General features: G+C 38.9%; 1 protein-coding gene across 4 annotated transcripts; it reads left to right on the top strand.

Moving 5' to 3' along the window:
- Positions 1-5,289: 5,289 nt before the first annotated feature.
- LOC130721379 (uncharacterized) lies at positions 5,290-17,519 on the top strand. 4 transcript variants are annotated; one of them, XM_057572173.1, is made up of 14 exons: positions 5,290-5,809; positions 5,895-5,979; positions 6,755-6,857; positions 7,193-7,277; positions 8,726-8,812; positions 9,626-10,062; positions 11,498-11,579; positions 11,669-11,845; positions 11,931-11,984; positions 12,789-12,881; positions 12,975-13,043; positions 13,530-13,576; positions 15,522-16,238; positions 16,917-17,519. In XM_057572173.1, exons 1-14 carry the CDS (start codon positions 5,687-5,689, stop codon positions 17,293-17,295), a joined length of 2,538 nt encoding a protein of 845 aa, XP_057428156.1. In that variant the 5' UTR covers positions 5,290-5,686; the 3' UTR covers positions 17,296-17,519. The 4 variants fall into 4 exon arrangements, with proteins under 4 accessions (XP_057428156.1, XP_057428155.1, XP_057428157.1 ...); XM_057572172.1 differs by having other exon boundaries at positions 9,608-10,062; XM_057572174.1 differs by lacking the exon at positions 12,975-13,043 and having other exon boundaries at positions 9,608-10,062.
- The last annotated feature ends 249 nt before the right edge of the window (positions 17,520-17,768 follow it).

The following is a 17,768-nucleotide window of genomic DNA, read 5'->3' as shown; positions in this document are numbered from 1 at the left end:
TAATTTCAAAAGAGCAGGTGGATATGTTGTGTATTCAAGAGACAAAATTGGAATCAGTGGATATGAGGTTGTGTTCCCAGGTTTGGGGTGATGTAGATTTCGAATGGCAAGCCATCCCTGTTGTCAACAAAGAGGGTGGACTCCTCTGTATCTGGAAACGAGGTATATTCCAACTCCAAACTTCTGTCATGGGCCAAGGATATTTGGGTCTGGTGGGTTTATGGGGTGATACTGGTGTGAATGCAGTAATTGTGAATATATATTCACCTTGCCGATTGGAGGAAAAGAGGAACCTGTGGGGAGAGTTGTTGGAGTGGAAGGGTAGATGCTCATCAACAGTGTGGTGCTTGGGGGGCGATTTCAACGCCATAACAAGAGAGGAAGAAAGAAGGGGGGTAGCAATAGGGGGAGGGTCACAGAGAAGAGAAATCATGGAGTTTAACAATTTCATTGAGAGCATGGAGTTGCTGGATCTCCCATTGGCTGGTAGAAAGTTCACGTGGTGTCGACCAAATGGTCAAGCACAAAGCAGGATAGATAGATTTCTCATATCGCCAGATTGGTTAGCAAATTGGCCTAACTGCTCACAATTGGGTCTTAAGAGAGACATCTCCGACCACTGTCCTATATTGTTGAGAAATCAATTTCTTGATTGGGGCCCTAAACCATTTCGTGTGATGAATTGTTGGCTCAAGGACCCTAGGATAGTGGGGTTTGTGAGACAAGCGTGGGAAGAACAACAGATTAGAGGTTGGGGTGCATATGTACTCAAGGAGAAATTGAAGAATCTGAAGCTGAAGTTGAAAGGCTGGAACAAAGAAGTCTTCGGGGACCTAAGAAGTAGAAGGAACGATGTGGTACAGAAAATGAATGAACTGGACAAGAAGGAAGAGGAGGATGGGCTGTCCATGGAGGAGGTAGATGAACGGAGAACGCTACTTGGTGAATTCTGGACAGTGCTAAATCTCCATGAATCATTGTTGTACCAAAAATCACGTTCCCAATGGCTGAAGGATGGAGATCAAAATACAAAGTATTTCCACTCACTAATTAATTGGCGAAGGCGCACAAACACTATTGTGGGGTTGATGGTTGATGGTATGTGGGAGGAGGAGCCGGGAAAGGTGAAGATTGAAGTTAAGAGGTATTTTGAGCAGCGGTTTGCAGCAATCCAGGGGGTGGTCTTAAATCTGGATGGGGTTCCCTTCAGAGCACTTAATGATGCTGATAATGAGTTTTTGACAAGGAGGTTTGGGGATGATGAGATAAAGGAGGCAGTATGGGAGTGCGGGGGAGATAAGAGCCCAGGACCAGATGGATTCAATTTCAAATTTATTCAGAAGTTTTGGGACCTTCTCAAAGCTGACTTTCATAAGGTGTTGGATGATTTTTGGAGAAGGGGGACATGGCCTAAGGGTAGCAATGCTTCGTTTATTGCATTGATCCCAAAGGTGAGTTCACCTCTGGGCTTGAACGACTTTAGGCCAATCTCACTCATCGGATGCGTGTATAAAGTTGTAGCCAAAGTGTTGGCAATAAGAATAAAGAAGGTCCTGTCTAAGGTGATCCATGAGAACCAGTTTGCTTTCCTAGGAGGGCGCAATATGCTGGACAGCGTGGTGGTGATTAATGAGATTATCAGTGCAGCAAAGAAGAGGAAACAATCAACTTTGATATTTAAAGTTGATTATGAGAAAGCATACGACTCAGTAAGTTGGGGGTTTCTTTCATATATGATGAGAAGACTGAATTTCAGTGAAAAGTGGGTACGGTGGATTATGAACTGTGTTCAAACCGCATCTGTTTCTGTATTAGTAAATGGGAGCCCTTGTGAGGAGTTCAGTATGGGTAGGGGGTTAAGGCAAGGCGACCCTCTTGCTCCGTTCTTGTTTTTGATTGTAGCAGAAGGATTAAATGGTTTACTTAGTAGGGCTGTAAATTCAGGCAGATTTGAAGGTTTCACTTTTGGGGAAAATCAGGAACTGGAGATATCCATGCTGCAGTTTGCCGACGATACCATTTTTGTTGGAAATGCTACAGCCCAAAATGTCCTAGCTGTGAAGTGTGTTCTGAGGATGTTTGAAATGATTTCAGGCCTCAAAGTCAACTTTCACAAGAGCAAACTTGCAGGGATAGCAGTGGAAAGAAGTGGGCTACAAAGATTTGCTTCGATATTGCATTGCAAATTGATGGATATCCCCTTCACTTATTTGGGCATTCCAGTGGGAGGGAGGCTAAATTCTTCAGCCCTATGGGAGCCGGTCATTGCAAAGTTAAGAGGAAAACTTTCGGCGTGGAAACAGAAACATATATCCTTTGGGGGTCGTATTTGCCTCATCCAAAGTGTCCTATCTGCAATACCATTATTCTACCTTTCATTCTTTAAAATACCAGCAAATGTGCTCAAAGTATGTACACGCATAATGCGTAATTTCTTGTGGGGAGGTGTTGAAAATGAAAACAAAATTGCTTGGGTTAAATGGGGAGTGGTATGCAAGCCGAAGGAACATGGCGGCCTAGGTATAAAGGATTGGCGCATGTTTAATATCGCTCTGCTTGGGAAGTGGAAGTGGAGGTACCTGAATGAAACGGATTGCCTCTGGAGTAAGGTGATTAAGGCTAGGTGTGCTGAGAAAGGTGGCTCTTCGTGGTGGAGGGACATTAATTCTGCATGTGTCTTGGAGGGTTGGAATTGGTTTGAAGCAGGTACTCAGAAAACAGTTCTAGAAGGTAATGCTACAAAGTTTTGGGGAGAGAATTGGGTTGGGAATGGTCCATTGGAATTCAGATTCCAAAGGCTGTACAATTTATCGAATCAGAAGTCAGCTCTTGTGAAGAACATGGGCTATTGGAATAATGGTGTATGGCACTGGGAATTTAAATGGCGAAGAAAACCTGTAGGGAGGGAGGTGGGATGGGTAGAAGGATTGCTGGATGTGTTAAAAACAGTGCCGCTGGTGGAGAATATGCCTGATAAATGGGTGTGGAAGTTGGAGGGGGAGGGACATTTCTCAGTTAACTCATCCTACTTGTTTTTGCTGGATCAATATTTGGAGGAGCAAGATCAGGTCCTTAAACTGATATGGACTGTACCTGTGCCATCAAACGTGAGAGCCTTTGCGTGGCGTGTGATGCTGGACCGTATTCAATCAAAGAACAATCTGAGGAAGAGGCATGTGCTCAACAGTGTAGAGGAACTGGCTTGCCCATTCTGTGGCCAGGAAGATGAAACGACATCCCATATTCTGCTTTCCTGCATAATTTCTTCACAGGTCTGGTATGGAGTCTTTGCTTGGCGTGGGATATACATAGTGCCCCCTGCATCCCCGCGTGATCACCTACTGCAGTTCCCTTTATTTAGCCGAAACAAGGAGCAGAGGGTGGGGGAGTTGGCAATTTGGATGGCAACCGCTTGGTCCATATGGTTGATGCGAAATAGAGTAGTATTTAATGGCGCTGCTCTGGACGTGGAACAGGTAGTGGAATCAAGTCAGGTTAAAGCTTGGCAATGGATGAGAGCAAAAGTACAAGGCTTCTGCTATTCGTGGTTTGAATGGAAATCAAATGTTGGAGCATGTCTTGATTCCTTGTAAAGGATTTCATGAAGTAGGGGACTCTAAATTACAAGGCTGGAAGGCGGTGGGATTTGAAATCAAGGTGCTGGCAATTATACAGTGCTGGAAATGTTACTGCCATGTGGTTTGACAGGTCTCTGGCTTATAACTTGTTGCCATGTCAAAGGCTAATGGGTAATGGAGTGTTGTAATGCTGGATGCAGCTTAAGAAGGTTTACCTCTGGGAAATTTGGTGAAGTGGTGCGGGCTGAAGCATTGCAGGATAATCTTTCCCTATGCTATATGTTTCTCTTGGTGGCTATGTAACTTGACAAGTTGCTCTTTGTTTTTTTTTTCCTGCTTTTCTTTGTAATCTTATGTTCTATTCTCTTATTCTCTTATTGTATTAAGGGTTTGAGTACCCCTTGTACTCCCTTTTAATACAATGTTTTGGCTTATCAAAAAAAAAACCAAATGTGTTCAATTAGTGTATTGGTTTTTTAAAAATGCATACATTCCTCCATATTTACCCTTTGTCATTTTCTCTCACTAATTAATGGTAAGTGGTAATCAAAACTTGGGAATTGAAAACATATAATTAATGTGGAGGGTAAAAATGGAAGAGTACAAAATCTTTTGTTAGATTATTGTAACTAGGTCTTATATTTAGGAACTTCAAAATTTTGAAACTAGCTCTTATATTTATGAACGGAGGTAGTATTATTATTTTAGTTTAGGGTTAATCATCTACTTGGTCCCCGCCTTTGTCTCGCCGTCTGAAATTAGTCCCTCCCCGGAAAATTTACAAATCTGGGTCCTCTCGTTTGCAATAAGTCTGGAGCCGGTCCTCGCCGGAGCCCGGAGCTCCGGCGAGTGATGAATAGGCATGCTGACTAGATAAATGAGGCTGACGTGGCAAGAGAATCAATTCCCTAAATTAATTCTAAACAAAATCAATTAACAAAATCAATTCCCCAAATTAATTCTAAACAAAATCAGTTCCCCAAATGAATTCTAAACAAAATCAATTCCCCTAACCAGCCACCACGTCCCTTTTCATCTTCACCTACGAACCCAGCCACCATCACCCAGAAATCCACCCCCACCTCCAGCATGCTCAACAACCCACCAACCCCACCCATACCCAGCCATCGAGAAACCACCACCCAAACCCAACCAGACCCGCCAGTCACCACCACCACCACCACCCTGAAACCCACCCCCACCTCCTGCAACCTTAACAACCCAGCAACCATTTACTTCCCTTTTCATACGACGACCACACGAACACCAAAGAGAGACTGACAAAGAAAGAAGAAGAAGAAGCAAAACAAGAGCAAAGGGCAGATCGAGAGCCTCGCGCCGCCGTCACCTCCTCTTCTCCAGACCTTGTCTGTGCCATCGCCATCTCCCTCTCCGATCTGAAGCTCTACACGCCACCACCTCCGATTGCCTTCGTCGCTGCTGCTTCTTGCTGCCCTAACCCAGCGCCGCCGTCACCAATCTCCACCTCGTGAAGCTCCGACGACGGCGAGGGTGAGGGTGAGGGTGAGGTTTGAAGGGAGGGAAGAGGTGGGTGTGTGTCGAGCTGGAGGAAGTCGCGGTTATGGTTGGGGGTGGAGGTTGAGGTTGAGGTTTTAGTGAGTGGTGGTGGGCGTTTGTTGGGGGTGGTGGCTGTTGGGGTTGGGGTGGTGAAGAAGAAGAGATGATGAAGAGGAGAGAAGAAGAAGAAACAGAAGCAGGGAACCCTAATTTGGGGAAATTGGGAATGATCTTAGGGTTTGAAATTGGGATTTGGGTTAATTTAGGGGGATTTGGGTTAATTAAATCGTTTATTTATTTTTTATTTTATTTTTTATTTTTTTTAATGCCACGTCAGAAAAAATTATCTAGTCAGCAAGCCTAATCATCACTCGCCGGAGCTCCCAACTCCGATGAGGACCTGCTCCACACACTTTCCAAACGTGAGGACTTAGATTTTTAAATTTTCCGGGGAGGGACTAATTTCAGACGGCGACACAACCATAGGGACGAATTAGAGGATTAACCCTTTAGTTTAATTGCAAGATCCAGGAATCGAACCCTCATCTTCTCCCCTTCACCGCATAAACTAGACAGTTGCACAACACAGGATGGCTTGTCCCTGCCCGTTAGAGCCTGCTATGCTTCTGGGTGCCCCCTCTTTTCCAAACTCCATTGCCTGGTCAGACGACAACCTCATCGCTGTTGCTTCTGGTCACCTTGTCACCATCCTAGTACCAATTCTCTCTCTTTTACTTCCACACCATTTAAATACGCTTTCATCTATGTTTTTCACTCTAGCAAGTTCTTTTTTTCCAGAGGCCAGACTTGCCTAATGGACCACGTGGCCTGATTAAAATCTCCCCGCGTGAACCCCTTCTTGTGGGCTTTGTGGAAAGAAAAGGTATTGAATTGAAATCACAGTACTGTTTTACTTCACTAGTTGCATGCACTAACGCCATTAATTTAGTAACTCTATGATATGATCATGATTTGCATTGCACCACACGGTTTATTAGTGGTGCACTAGTAGCGTACGTACATGAGCTATATCCCCCGTTTGGCGAGCTTATTTGAGCTTATCTTGCCGCATAAACACTTATGCCAGTGTTTGAGAGAGCTTATGTAAATAACTTATTACCTGTCTATAAGTTGTCGTGAGCTGATTTTCCAAGCTGTTCAGATTAGGTTATGAATAAGAGCTTATGTTTATCTATAACCTATTTTCTACTTATTTTATTAAGTTTCTCAAATTAGCTTATCAATAAGTGCGTTGCTAAGCTGTTTACCCAAACATACCCTATGTTAATAAGTATCTCCAGGATAGTAGTATATGTGCTTCTATGTGGTGTTTAATGTGGTTGTGTGTTTTAGAGAGCAAAAAGTAAGTGATTCATTCACTAAGTAGTGATTCATTTAACAAAGCTACATTAATACTGCATCTAACTAACAACTTACTAACAGAATAGAGAAAACCAAAGAAACTAACTAACTGACTCGTATTATAAATAGATAATAACTGACATCTAACTACTAACTGCTATAAGAATGCATGCTACTATCCTGTAATGTAATAATTAATAAGTGACATTTATGAGTAAGAAATGATAAAAATTTCATATGTTCTAATGTTAAATGGGAGTTTGAGATTTTCACATGTTGGAGCTGAATTGTGCAAGATTTACACTCTGGATGCCTCCTGCCTACATCTTTGTATCGGGATGATAAGCCTGTTGTCAGATCAATATCATGGTCTCCACTTGGCATGGCTGCAAACTCAGGGTATGAGTTTATTTTCTTTCTTGATTCATTTCATTTGATAGTTTTGTTTTATCCCCTTAAAAAGCTCTGGGGCTCAATCTGTTCCCAGAAGGTAGCAGAATCAGTTTTTTCTTGTACATATTAAACCTCACACGGTGTTATGGTTGTGGGTTTTGGAGAGGTAATTGATTTCTTTTCCCAAAGTGGCGATTTTAGGGCCTAGGCTTTTGATTCCATAATATTTCAGATAAAATTCACCTGGAGTGTTGTGAAGTCATAGTTTGTTCATTCATGAAAAGTTAATGTTTTTACTTTTTATGCATTTAAATGTTATTTTATATTTTAATTTGCTACAGGTGCTTGATAGCAGTTTGCACCAGCGAAGGACATGTGAAGGTTTATCGTCCGCCTTTCTGTGATTTTTGTGCTGAATGGATCGAGGTATGTCATAGAAGTGGTTATTCCTGCAGAATTGGCTTTGATGCCATCTGTTTCTGCTTGAAAACAAACATGATGTTGAAATTGTAAACTATTGGATCCCGGTGAGGGCTATTGTAATATTGAGTACTATAGTGACTGTAGAATATACATGAATTTACTGATCCTAGCCTCAGCCAATTCTATTATTATGTTAGCACTAGTTACATCTAGACTCGACAGTCCCAATTGCCTCACATAACATTCTCTCTCTCTCTCTCTCCCCACCCCACCCACCCCACCCCCCCCCCCCCGCCTCTATATATTAGAGCATGTTATCTGTTTCTTCTTTCTCTGAAATTCTCTCAATCTATTATGGTATCAAAATCCATATCCTAATTAGAACCCTACCTTCACCGAAAAATCATCAATTCTGGTGATCCTCCACCTTCACACTCATCGCCAATCAAGGCGACTCCACTCATGCGGCTTCTTCTTCGTTTTCTCAACTAGTGAATGCATTGACAATCTTCTCACATTCCATATTGGACAAGCTTGATGATTGCTACTGCCTCTTTTGGAAGCAACATGCCGAGCAACTAATGTTAGGGTTCTAAATATTGGGCCTCGTCAAGTTTGATGTCAGTGAGTTTAGACGAAGTAAGTACTCATAAACTCAGTGACTGGGGGGGTCTTCCCTTCACCCTTAGTCTTAGAGTTGTCTTCAGCCATAACTCAGAGAGTAATCACCAATGAAGTAAAATAAACTCAATACCCAGCGCACCATATGAACGCTGGTTACCAACAAAAAACACATGTTCCCACCTTTAGAGCACACTGAGTCACATCATTGCACCTCGAACCGTCACCAAATCACTACCGATGGCTGTGAAAACCACTGGGCTTTCCTCAGACAGCAAGCATGGCCTGCTCTGTCCCTGAAACGTACGTTATCTGGCTCCGAAACAGCAACTTCGCGGTTGCTCACATGAACTGCGATTTTGGCATTCTGCCAATTTCTTCAAGATCTGGCCGCCAAAATATTTTTTCTACCCCCCAACAACCGTTGTCCCCCCTTTCCTATCTTGATACCGTGTAAAGGGAAAGAGATATTGTAATGGGATACACTGTAAGGTGCAACCTCCCTCATATATTTAATACTAGGTTAAGAGTAGTACAACGTATAGTACAAAGTACGAACTTAAAGTACATATGGACCTGACCCATGGACTCTACATCTAACCATAACTCTTAACATAATCCTTACTGCTAACAATCCTTATCGCTAACACAACTTAACTAACTTCTACATCTATATGTATTAGGCAGTGTAGAAAAATATGTCAAAAAGAATGTCATTTCAAAAGTATTTCCCATTTATGGTTTCGTGCAATATAAAGAAATGAAGAGGTTTCAATATTTTGTACGTGTACATTGTTTCAAGTATAATATGATATTCGTATTTTGTTTAGGTTTTGGACATATCTGAAATGCTGCATGAATATTTTCAATGTACGGAATTTCGAGGTACAGGGATTCATTCATTGGATCTTTCTGATGTAAGTTATTTAACTCATCCGTGTCATTGATTGTTTGTCCTTTTATAATTCTCCATGGGGGTGAATTAGTTAGTATGAGACAGGTCATGCTCCATTTGTTCTTTCCTTATTTATCAGCTTCTGGCTCATCCATTGGATGTCTAGAGAAAAGATATGATAAACTACTAACCTGCAAACTGTCTTAAGGAAGGGATATATGTGAAGTGTGTATGAACTAGTGTTATGTTACTTATATCTAACTAGTCTATTTTACATGTATACCAGATTACCAGTATCTGAACATTGTATTTTTACTGAAATTTTATTTCTCCCTTATAGCAATTAACTTCCGCGTGTTTTGTTCTTTGTGCAATGGCATTTACTGTGTCCAGAGATTCCTATAAAAGACTTTTGTTACCATCAATTGTGAGCATGAAAATGCTTGCTCTAGTCCCTGCATAGATATGGAAGGATAAAGATAAATGTCACGTGATGTTGTTTTCCTTATGAGTGTGTTGTCATAAACCAACTATTCCAGAAGCTTAAGCTGTTTGGTCAAGACATATGAATGGTTTTATACTGTATTTCTAACTCACACAGTCGCACACACCCACACATATGAAGTTAACTAAAATCCTATGATGTTTCTTACTTGCATAAAAAACTACTTGATGTAAACTATGTTTAATCCATAGTTGTACATTCACCAATGCAACGTGATTCTCTTGCAAATTTTGGTTAAGCTCTACTTCAACCTGAAATAATTGTGTTTAGTTCGATCTAAATATCACTATTATTTGTTCTATTGATATATAGGTTCCTAACTTTGGACAGTGTCTGCTGAGAAATAAATCAGATCAAATAGATTCTACATCTAAACCTAATGGAGAAATATCAAATGAAGTGCCCGAGAGCCAAATGCTGCCACTGATAAGTGCTGGTCAATATGCATCTCGTAGTGCAATGCTATGTTCGCTTGTTATTTCGTGGTCTCCCTTGCTGCGTACAGCATCTGAGGTTTTTCCTGTTGATAATACTTGTGCTTCTGTCAGTCTGCTTGCTGTTGGATTGAAGTTTGGTGCCATTTCTTTGTGGAGATTTCACCAAAGAAGTTGCCATACTATTGAGGATGGAAAAGCCCCAACTACTGTGAAGTTTGTTGGCCTTCTTCAGGCACATGGTTCATGGGTCACATCAATAAGTTGGTCGTTGTTTGGTTTTGATTCTTCAAATCCTCAAATTATATTAGTTTCTGGAAGCACTGATGGGAGGTGAGTTAAATATTCTGATTTCTGATTAAGTTGTGTTACATTTGTATTCTCATTTCAATACATCTTGTTAAGCTACCATACACAGTTCTGGAGTTATGCACCTTGCTTTCTTATTTGATCTTTATCTGTCTCATTGTATTAATAAGGGGACTGCTCTCAGTGATTGCCAATTTAATTTATCTAATAAAAGTTGACCTTTGGTTTCTCTATCTTATCTAAGATAATTCTTAATATCCACTTTAGTGTGAGCAACGCTGATAGTTGATACCACTAGACAGCAAAAATGCGGTTTTGAAAATCTATATGCAGAGTTGCAGACTACAACTGTATTTTGACTTTTTGATATTAGAGTTTTTAAACCTACTCAGTGTTAAGTGCTAACCTTTATCTTCTACATTTATTACGTGATCATGATGTATGAGTCTCATTGGCTTATTAACCTAAACAAATGTATTTCATTATCTCCATTCATTCATTATTCATGATATATAAATCTCATCGACTTATTAACTTTATAAGATGTCTTTCATCCATCCATTCATTCATGGCGGTACTGTTGCAGTTCACAAAAAATCAGTATTTTGGATTTGATTTGATGGCATTCATGGCGGAAGACGTAGAGTTTTGAAATAACTATTTTGTGAAGCTTTGGGCAAAAAAAGCAGTCAATCCGATATGATTTTTTTTTAAAAGTACAAAAACCTGACAAAGATCAGTATTTTAAGATAAAGAAAAAGAAGAGAATTACCCCAGGCTTTATATAAAAGAATACTTAGGCATCTTCCTTACTGATTAGATGTACTCAATCAAGAAAATAATCTTTGTATCATGCCTAGTATATTTATAAACTTATTACAGCCTATCCTATAAAAAATGGGATAAGGTAGTTGTATTAGGATTAGAGTTCCTATTTGCATATTTATTAAGAAAAAATAACACTTAGACATCAATACTGCACCCAGGTAAAACCTAAACAATGTAGTTGGAAGTATGCTAGCCACATATTCTCTAACATTCTCTTCTTCATCACACTTTGATCGTGGGTGAAATACGTCTAAGAGCCACCAAATAGGGTGTAGTTCCCACTAAATAAGCAGTGAGGCCCACATGATTTCGAGGGATCCGCATGAATTTCACCCAATAATAAATAATGTGTAGAATAGAATGTTTGAGTTTGTTGTGACCATTCCTCATGTAATTGTTAGATTTAAATACCCCAGATGTGTGTAGTATGAAAAATCATATTTGGTTGTGCACCACCTAGTAAGTATTTTGGAATATTTGATTCATGACATTGAACCTAACCTAAGCCTATTGTACTTAGTGATCAAAGGTTTGATCCTCATTTTCCTCACACTCTTCATTGGTTTAACTTTGTATGATATTACTTTTTGCAACTACTATATGAGTGAGCTGAAACATATGTGCCTTGCAGTGTGAAGGTTTGGATGGGTGACAATGACAAACTGCTGGAGTCATCAGGAGTGCATGAAGCTTCATTCTTTTTATTGAAGGAGGTCATTCCTACTTTCTTTCCTGCATCTCTTTTCATTTGTTTCTCTTCTTTGTGAATAATTCCTTTATGCAACTTTCAATTTCTAATTAGGTTATAACTGTCAATGCTGTCCCAGTTTCTGTACTTTCAGTAACTGTGCATGTTCAGTACTCTTCCAAGATGCTTTTAGCCATAGGAAAAGGTTCTGGTTCCTTTGAAATATGGCTATGCGATATATCTACTAGGGAATTTGATAAGCTTGGGTCATATGATGCACATGATTGCATTGTAAGTTTATTCCCTCCCTTTTTGTGTTAGATGAAGGCTTGAGGCTGCATTCCTCTTTTGGTTTTATATTTTTAATTTCCTTCAGATTACAGGTTTAGCCTGGGCATTTGGTGGAAGATTTTTGTACAGCTGTAGCCAGGTTATTTTCTTTTCCTTTGTTAATTTGGCCGATTTTCTGTCAAGATACCATTAAAATTTCAATTATGTAGCAAAAAATAATTGTGGACATAAATACATTCTATAATCCATACTAAGTTTCTTCATCATTTGTATCTTCTTTTATTTACATACATTCTCTATTTCCACTCCCCAGTTAATTAAACATGATTGTCTTATCATGGATTATGGTTGCGTCCCTGCATGTTTTTGCTGTCATTTTTGCAGCTTAGAGTGTCATATGAGTTGTCATATTTAATGTTATAGACTTATAGTGAACTGTACTTCTCTTTAAAATGATTTACAGAATTACTGTTTCATCCTCTGCAAGCTGAAGATTAAAGGAAATTATATATGCATTTAAAGTTTAAACTTCCAAAAAATGATGAATATCATTCTTCTAGAACTTGAAAGTCTGAGCTTCCTTCAAGATTTCAACTTAATGATTTTCATTAAGCAGCAGAAATTTGATATCCAGAATGATAAATTTTCTGTTTATCTTAAGATTTTGAAAACAATATTGGCTTATTAAAATAAACATCACTTGAAAGAACTGAAATTTTTTCTCAATTGAATTATCTATACTCATCTACATGCAATCTAGAGAGCTACATAGAATATGAAATAAATCTTTCCTATTACTAGTACAATAACAGAATAGTTTTACATGATCAGAAATAAAATAGGAAATAATGATATGCACAACATCAAACACGTAATAGTGCTTCCGATGTGTACTTAAATAAATGTATTTATGATTGATGAACGGTTGCTCATATGTTGGTAGGATAATTTATTGCATAGCTGGATCTTGCACGAGAGTCGCCTAGATGAAGTATCCATTTTATCTGATTTTCCCCGGAGTAATGATTCAATCTGCGTATGTTACTACTTTCCTTTGTGGTTTTTACCTTGTTTTTGGTTTGATCTTTGTTGTTCTTACTAAATCAAATATGCATTTATTTCCTTGCAGCCATCAAGAGATGCATTTAATTCATGTTTTGGTGTAGCTGTATCCCATGGAAATCTTGTCATTGCAACTGTATGATATTTCATTTCCATTTCAATCTTTGCATTTATGTATCGATCTTGATATGTTCCTGATGTTTACTAAACCAAAAGTGAAGTGCATATTAAATGCTCAGATATGGTCAATAGCAATGTGCCAAATGCCTAGGAATTATCAGTGTATCCCTGAAAAAGAAAGGGAAAAAACAGAACAAGGTGGTATAAGAGGTCTAACAATTTTTATTAGTCTCAACTTTCAAAACTGCAAGATTTCTTTTTCCTTTTCTCAAAGAGGCATAATGTTGAATGAATTGATTTCATATTTATTAAATGACGAGAAGTGGTGCTGAACAAATATATTTCCTGAAAACTTGCAGCTTTGTTTTCCTCTATGATCTCTTCTATTTGTTTATATTTGCACTATTGATTATGAGCACTGTGGGCTATTAGCTATATATACTCATGAAATCTTCGCCTTTCTTTTTCTTTGTCCATGAGTATTTTTGTTTGTTTATTGCAGGTTAATTGCTTCGATGTTGAGAAACTAAATCGAATGTATGAAGGAAGGTATAAACATATTTTCCAGCGACTAGAATTTTGCACCCCTTGGAAATAAAATGCAGTAAAAATTGCAACTTGGGTTTGTTAGAAATCCTAAGTTAGAACCACACAACACCACAAAACCTTAGGCTTAAGGCAATGGGTGTGTGTGTTCTTTATTATATATGCACTTGTGCACTTGCTAATCTAGGCAATGTGGGACTTCTTTGAGTCACCACTTTATTATCTCTATTACTCTCCCTCAATTGGGACTCCATTTTTTTGTTTTGCATGTGCCTTGCACTCCAGCGGGAACATCAGTGGTCATCGGACTTGTGCTCCTTCGTCTGAGTCTGCCTTTCGACTTTCTTTGTCTGGGCTAGTACTCTAGCGGGAACATCGGAGTTCCTTGGACTTGTGCTCCTTCGTCTGAGTCTGAGCCCTGAGGTCTTGGCTTGCGCAAATGGGACTGCCATTTTTGCTTTTTTTTTTGGGAAGCGGAAGTCATGGCTTGGATCAGACCAGCTCTGATACCATGTCAGAAATCCTAAGTTAGAACCACACAACACCACAAAACCTTAGGCTTAAGGCAATGGGTGTGTGTGTTCTTTATTATATATGCACTTTTGCACTTGCTAATCTAGGCAATGTGGGACTTCTTTGAGTCACCACTTTATTATCTCTATTAGGGTTTGAAACAGAAATTTACCGAATTACACAGAATACACAAGTACACAAATCTGGTAGATAAATTTCTCTAGCAGCCTAAGAGCCAAGGTTATCCTTTGAGTAAAAAATTCCCAGTCTTACCGGCGTAAAGCAGAATACACAAAGAAACTGTCCCGAATTCTCCCCTATAACTACACCACATACTGTTAAGAGGTAATAACTGCCATATCACAACTTCCCTATTACAAAATTAAATAACTACTACATAACTGCCCTGCTTCGTGGTTCGTGTTTTGATGGTGGGTGCTGGATCCCGTTTTGGTCGGTCGTGTTACTGCTTCTTCTCAGGCCCCCGTTAGAGATGGTTCTCTTCGGTTTTTTTTTCTGTCTTTATGTTCCTGTTCCTTTTTTTTTTGTTTTCGTTTCAGGGTTTGTTTCTCAGCCTTTGGGGGCATTTGGTTTGTTGTTGGGATTTTGCCCTCCGCGGCTGGATTTGATCTTGTCTAGGATCTTTCCGAGTAGTGTAAATGGTAGGGTCATTGGGTAGGTGTTGGCTGGGTGCTTGTGGGGCGTTTAGAGGTTTTTGGGAGGGTTTTGGCTGTGCTGGCCGGGGTTTTTGTCAGCCTTTTGGTTGGCTGAGGTACTGTACGTCATAACTATCCTACTACTAATTCTGGCCTGCTATTTTGTTATTGCTCCTAGAGTACAGAAGCCACATTTTAGGCTTATTTTCAGCATGATCCACAACCTGGCCCACATCTTTGCTTTGGCCTCTAACTCTACTCATGTCTCTCTATAACATTATGGCATCGTTTAATTCATGTAGTTGACCCCATCATGTGGGAAAATACTTGGCTGAGGTACTGTACGTCATAACTATCCTACTACTAATTCTGGCCTGCTATTTTGTTATTGCTCCTAGAGTACAGAAGCCACATTTTAGGCTTATTTTCAGCATGATCCACAACCTGGCCCACATCTTTGCTTTGGCCTCTAACTCTACTCATGTCTCTCTATAACATTATGGCATCGTTTAATTCATGTAGTTGACCCCATCATGTGGGAAAATACTTGGTTATTATTGTTGTTATTTCAGACCCAAGTAGCAAGAGAATGCCCAAGGGTAGATATCTCGTTTATTTACAATGATTATGCTACTATATCTTGAAAATTCAGACAAAAACTACACTCCTTAGCTAATTTCTCACTTTCCTTTTTATCCCTTGCCTTTTCCAAAGCAGAGATTTTATGAAATAAAAATTTGTAAATGTGGATATTTGACATTTTCTTCAACTTTTGACAGGATTCTGAGGGCAGCTATTGAATACTTCTGGATTGGTGGGCTACATGTGGATGTTTGGTTGAAACCTCCCTTTTCTTGCTACATTGAAAAATATTCCAGTTTTCCAGAGAAAGAGTTAACTTATTGGGGGGCCAATATCATATGGTCTTTAAACCAATATCAATGTCTTGATAAGCCTCTGGTTCTTTGGGATATAATTGCAGCATTATTGGGTTTGAAGGATAACAAGTCAAAATATGTAGAGAATTTACTGATTAACTGGCTCTCATTATCATTTCTTGGATATCATATGGACCTTCTTCCTGAAAATGTTTTATCATGTGTGTCTTCAAGCTTGCCAAACGTTCCTTCTCGACTGCTACATTTGCTCAATATAATATGTAGGCGCGTGGTGTTAGCAGAGCTCGATGCTGATCAAATAACTGGAATAAATAGCAAGATTCGAAACTTGGAAGGGGCCTGCCCTGACACTGAAAAGAAAATTACTATGTGGATCGAAATTCTTTTGCGCAGTGAAAGAGAGCTCCGAGAAAGGCTTGTGGGTCTTACTTTTTCTGCTTTCCGAAATAGCATGTCCTCTTTCGAAGCAACTCCTTCCCGACCTGGCTGTTGGTATCTTGTTGGACTAGCACAGATGGAACAATGGGTTGCATTAGACCAGGAACATGTACGAGAGCAGTTGAAATTCATTGCATCAGAACTTACTCATGAAAAAAGGTACTGCTTGCTTGTATTTGTATATTTTAGATACTGTTCCTTTTTCCAATTCTGTAATTCTAGCTATTTCATAGCTTTGTTTGAGCACAAACTTCTTTTCCCTGGAATTGAGGCTAGCCAGATTTCAATCTGAGTAATATACATTAGTATTTTTTTTTCCCAAAAATGGTGAAGAAACATTATCTGATTGTAGTGAAAACTGTAGATGCTGCAATTCTTTTTTCTGTTTGTTGAATTTGATGGAAAGTATACTCAAAATATTAGGGGAAGAGATTTTCCCATAATAATTTTTTAGGAATAAATGTAAAAAACCCCTTGGTAAAAAATATCAGATAAGAAATAATTAACATTGCTGGTAAAAGTTGTCAACAGAGCGGCTGGAAAATTCAAAATAACTATTTTTATCAAAATAATTATTTTATCATAATTATTATGATTTTGTTACTTTCCTTAATTTAACTGGTAAATTCTTGTTGATAAGAAATTTCCTTACAGCTAGTAGAAATCTGCTTGCATAAATTTACTGAGTAAGAACCATAGAATAGTTAGTTTCAAAAAAAAAAAAAAAAGAACCATAGAATAGTTACTAAGCTTGTAAAGTAAAGTCTTGCAATGCTGTGGATTCGGTCCAGAACTTAAAATATGCTAATTGCAATGTGTTTTTCTTTTAAATGGCAGGTTTGTGACTAGTGGATATTCAGAAGTGGAGCCATGCAGTTATTGTTCTGCATCTGTTGTATTTGAATCCCCCGAGTTTGGTTTGTGCCAAGGTGAAAATTGCAGTAGTGGCAATGTTAAACGGCACCAGTTGTTGAGATGTGCTGTTTGCATGGAGGTTTGCCCTAGTACTCCCCTATGGTTTTGTGTTTGTTGCCATAGGTTTGCATTTAGGTTGGCACCAGAACCACTTTTTAGAATGTCTTCATTTTGTCTAGATTTAGATTCTTCAACTAAATCATCCTCTCAAGTAGTATCCTCAAGACCGTTGTGTCCCTTTTGCGGGATACTGCTACAAAGAAAACAACCAGACTTTCTACTTTCACCGACACCTGTATAGGAATGTTTAGCTATTTTTCTATTTTTTTATGTAAAATAATATTATGTAATTGTAATAGGTTGTGTACTTGTGGTGTCAATGGCTTCATCCTAATCCTATATGTATTGTATAAAAGAGAAGGTTATTTGTATGAAACCACTAGAAACTTATAACATTATTGATTCTGATTGTAGTGTGATATTTTCAATTGACATCTTGTAACGGGTTTTAATGTTTTCTGGTCACATGGGTTGTTCTATTTTTCACTGCTGTATGATAAAAATTATGATGAACCTGTATTTGGTCTGGTTAGCATTTGATGAACTGATTTCTTATGGGATGAATTCAACCTGTTTGATAAAATGACTGGGTCACATTTAAAGTGTTCTTTCTATGTTAGCTGGGTAATATATCAATGTCTTGATATGATTAGATCGGTTTTTTGTATTTGTTTTAACCATGATTCCTTAATTAATCTTTTATCAAATGCTATG

This window comes from Lotus japonicus, chromosome 5 (assembly GCF_012489685.1).
Source record: "Lotus japonicus ecotype B-129 chromosome 5, LjGifu_v1.2".
Classification (NCBI taxonomy): Eukaryota; Viridiplantae; Streptophyta; class Magnoliopsida; order Fabales; family Fabaceae; genus Lotus; species Lotus japonicus.
The sequence above is the reverse complement of the archived record's forward strand: the minus strand, read 5'-3'. Positions and strand labels throughout refer to the sequence as shown.

Bases quoted from the DNA above. Each gene is read 5' to 3' on its own strand.
- LOC130721379 (XM_057572172.1), top strand. From the start codon at position 5,687: ATGGCTTGTCCCTGCCCGTTAGAGCCTGCTATGCTTCTGGGTGCCCCC. The intron at 6,858-7,192 runs GTATGAGTTTAT...AATTTGCTACAG, and splicing joins GGCATGGCTGCAAACTCAGG to GTGCTTGATAGCAGTTTGCA. The intron at 8,813-9,607 runs GTAAGTTATTTA...ATTGATATATAG, and splicing joins ATTCATTGGATCTTTCTGAT to GTTCCTAACTTTGGACAGTG.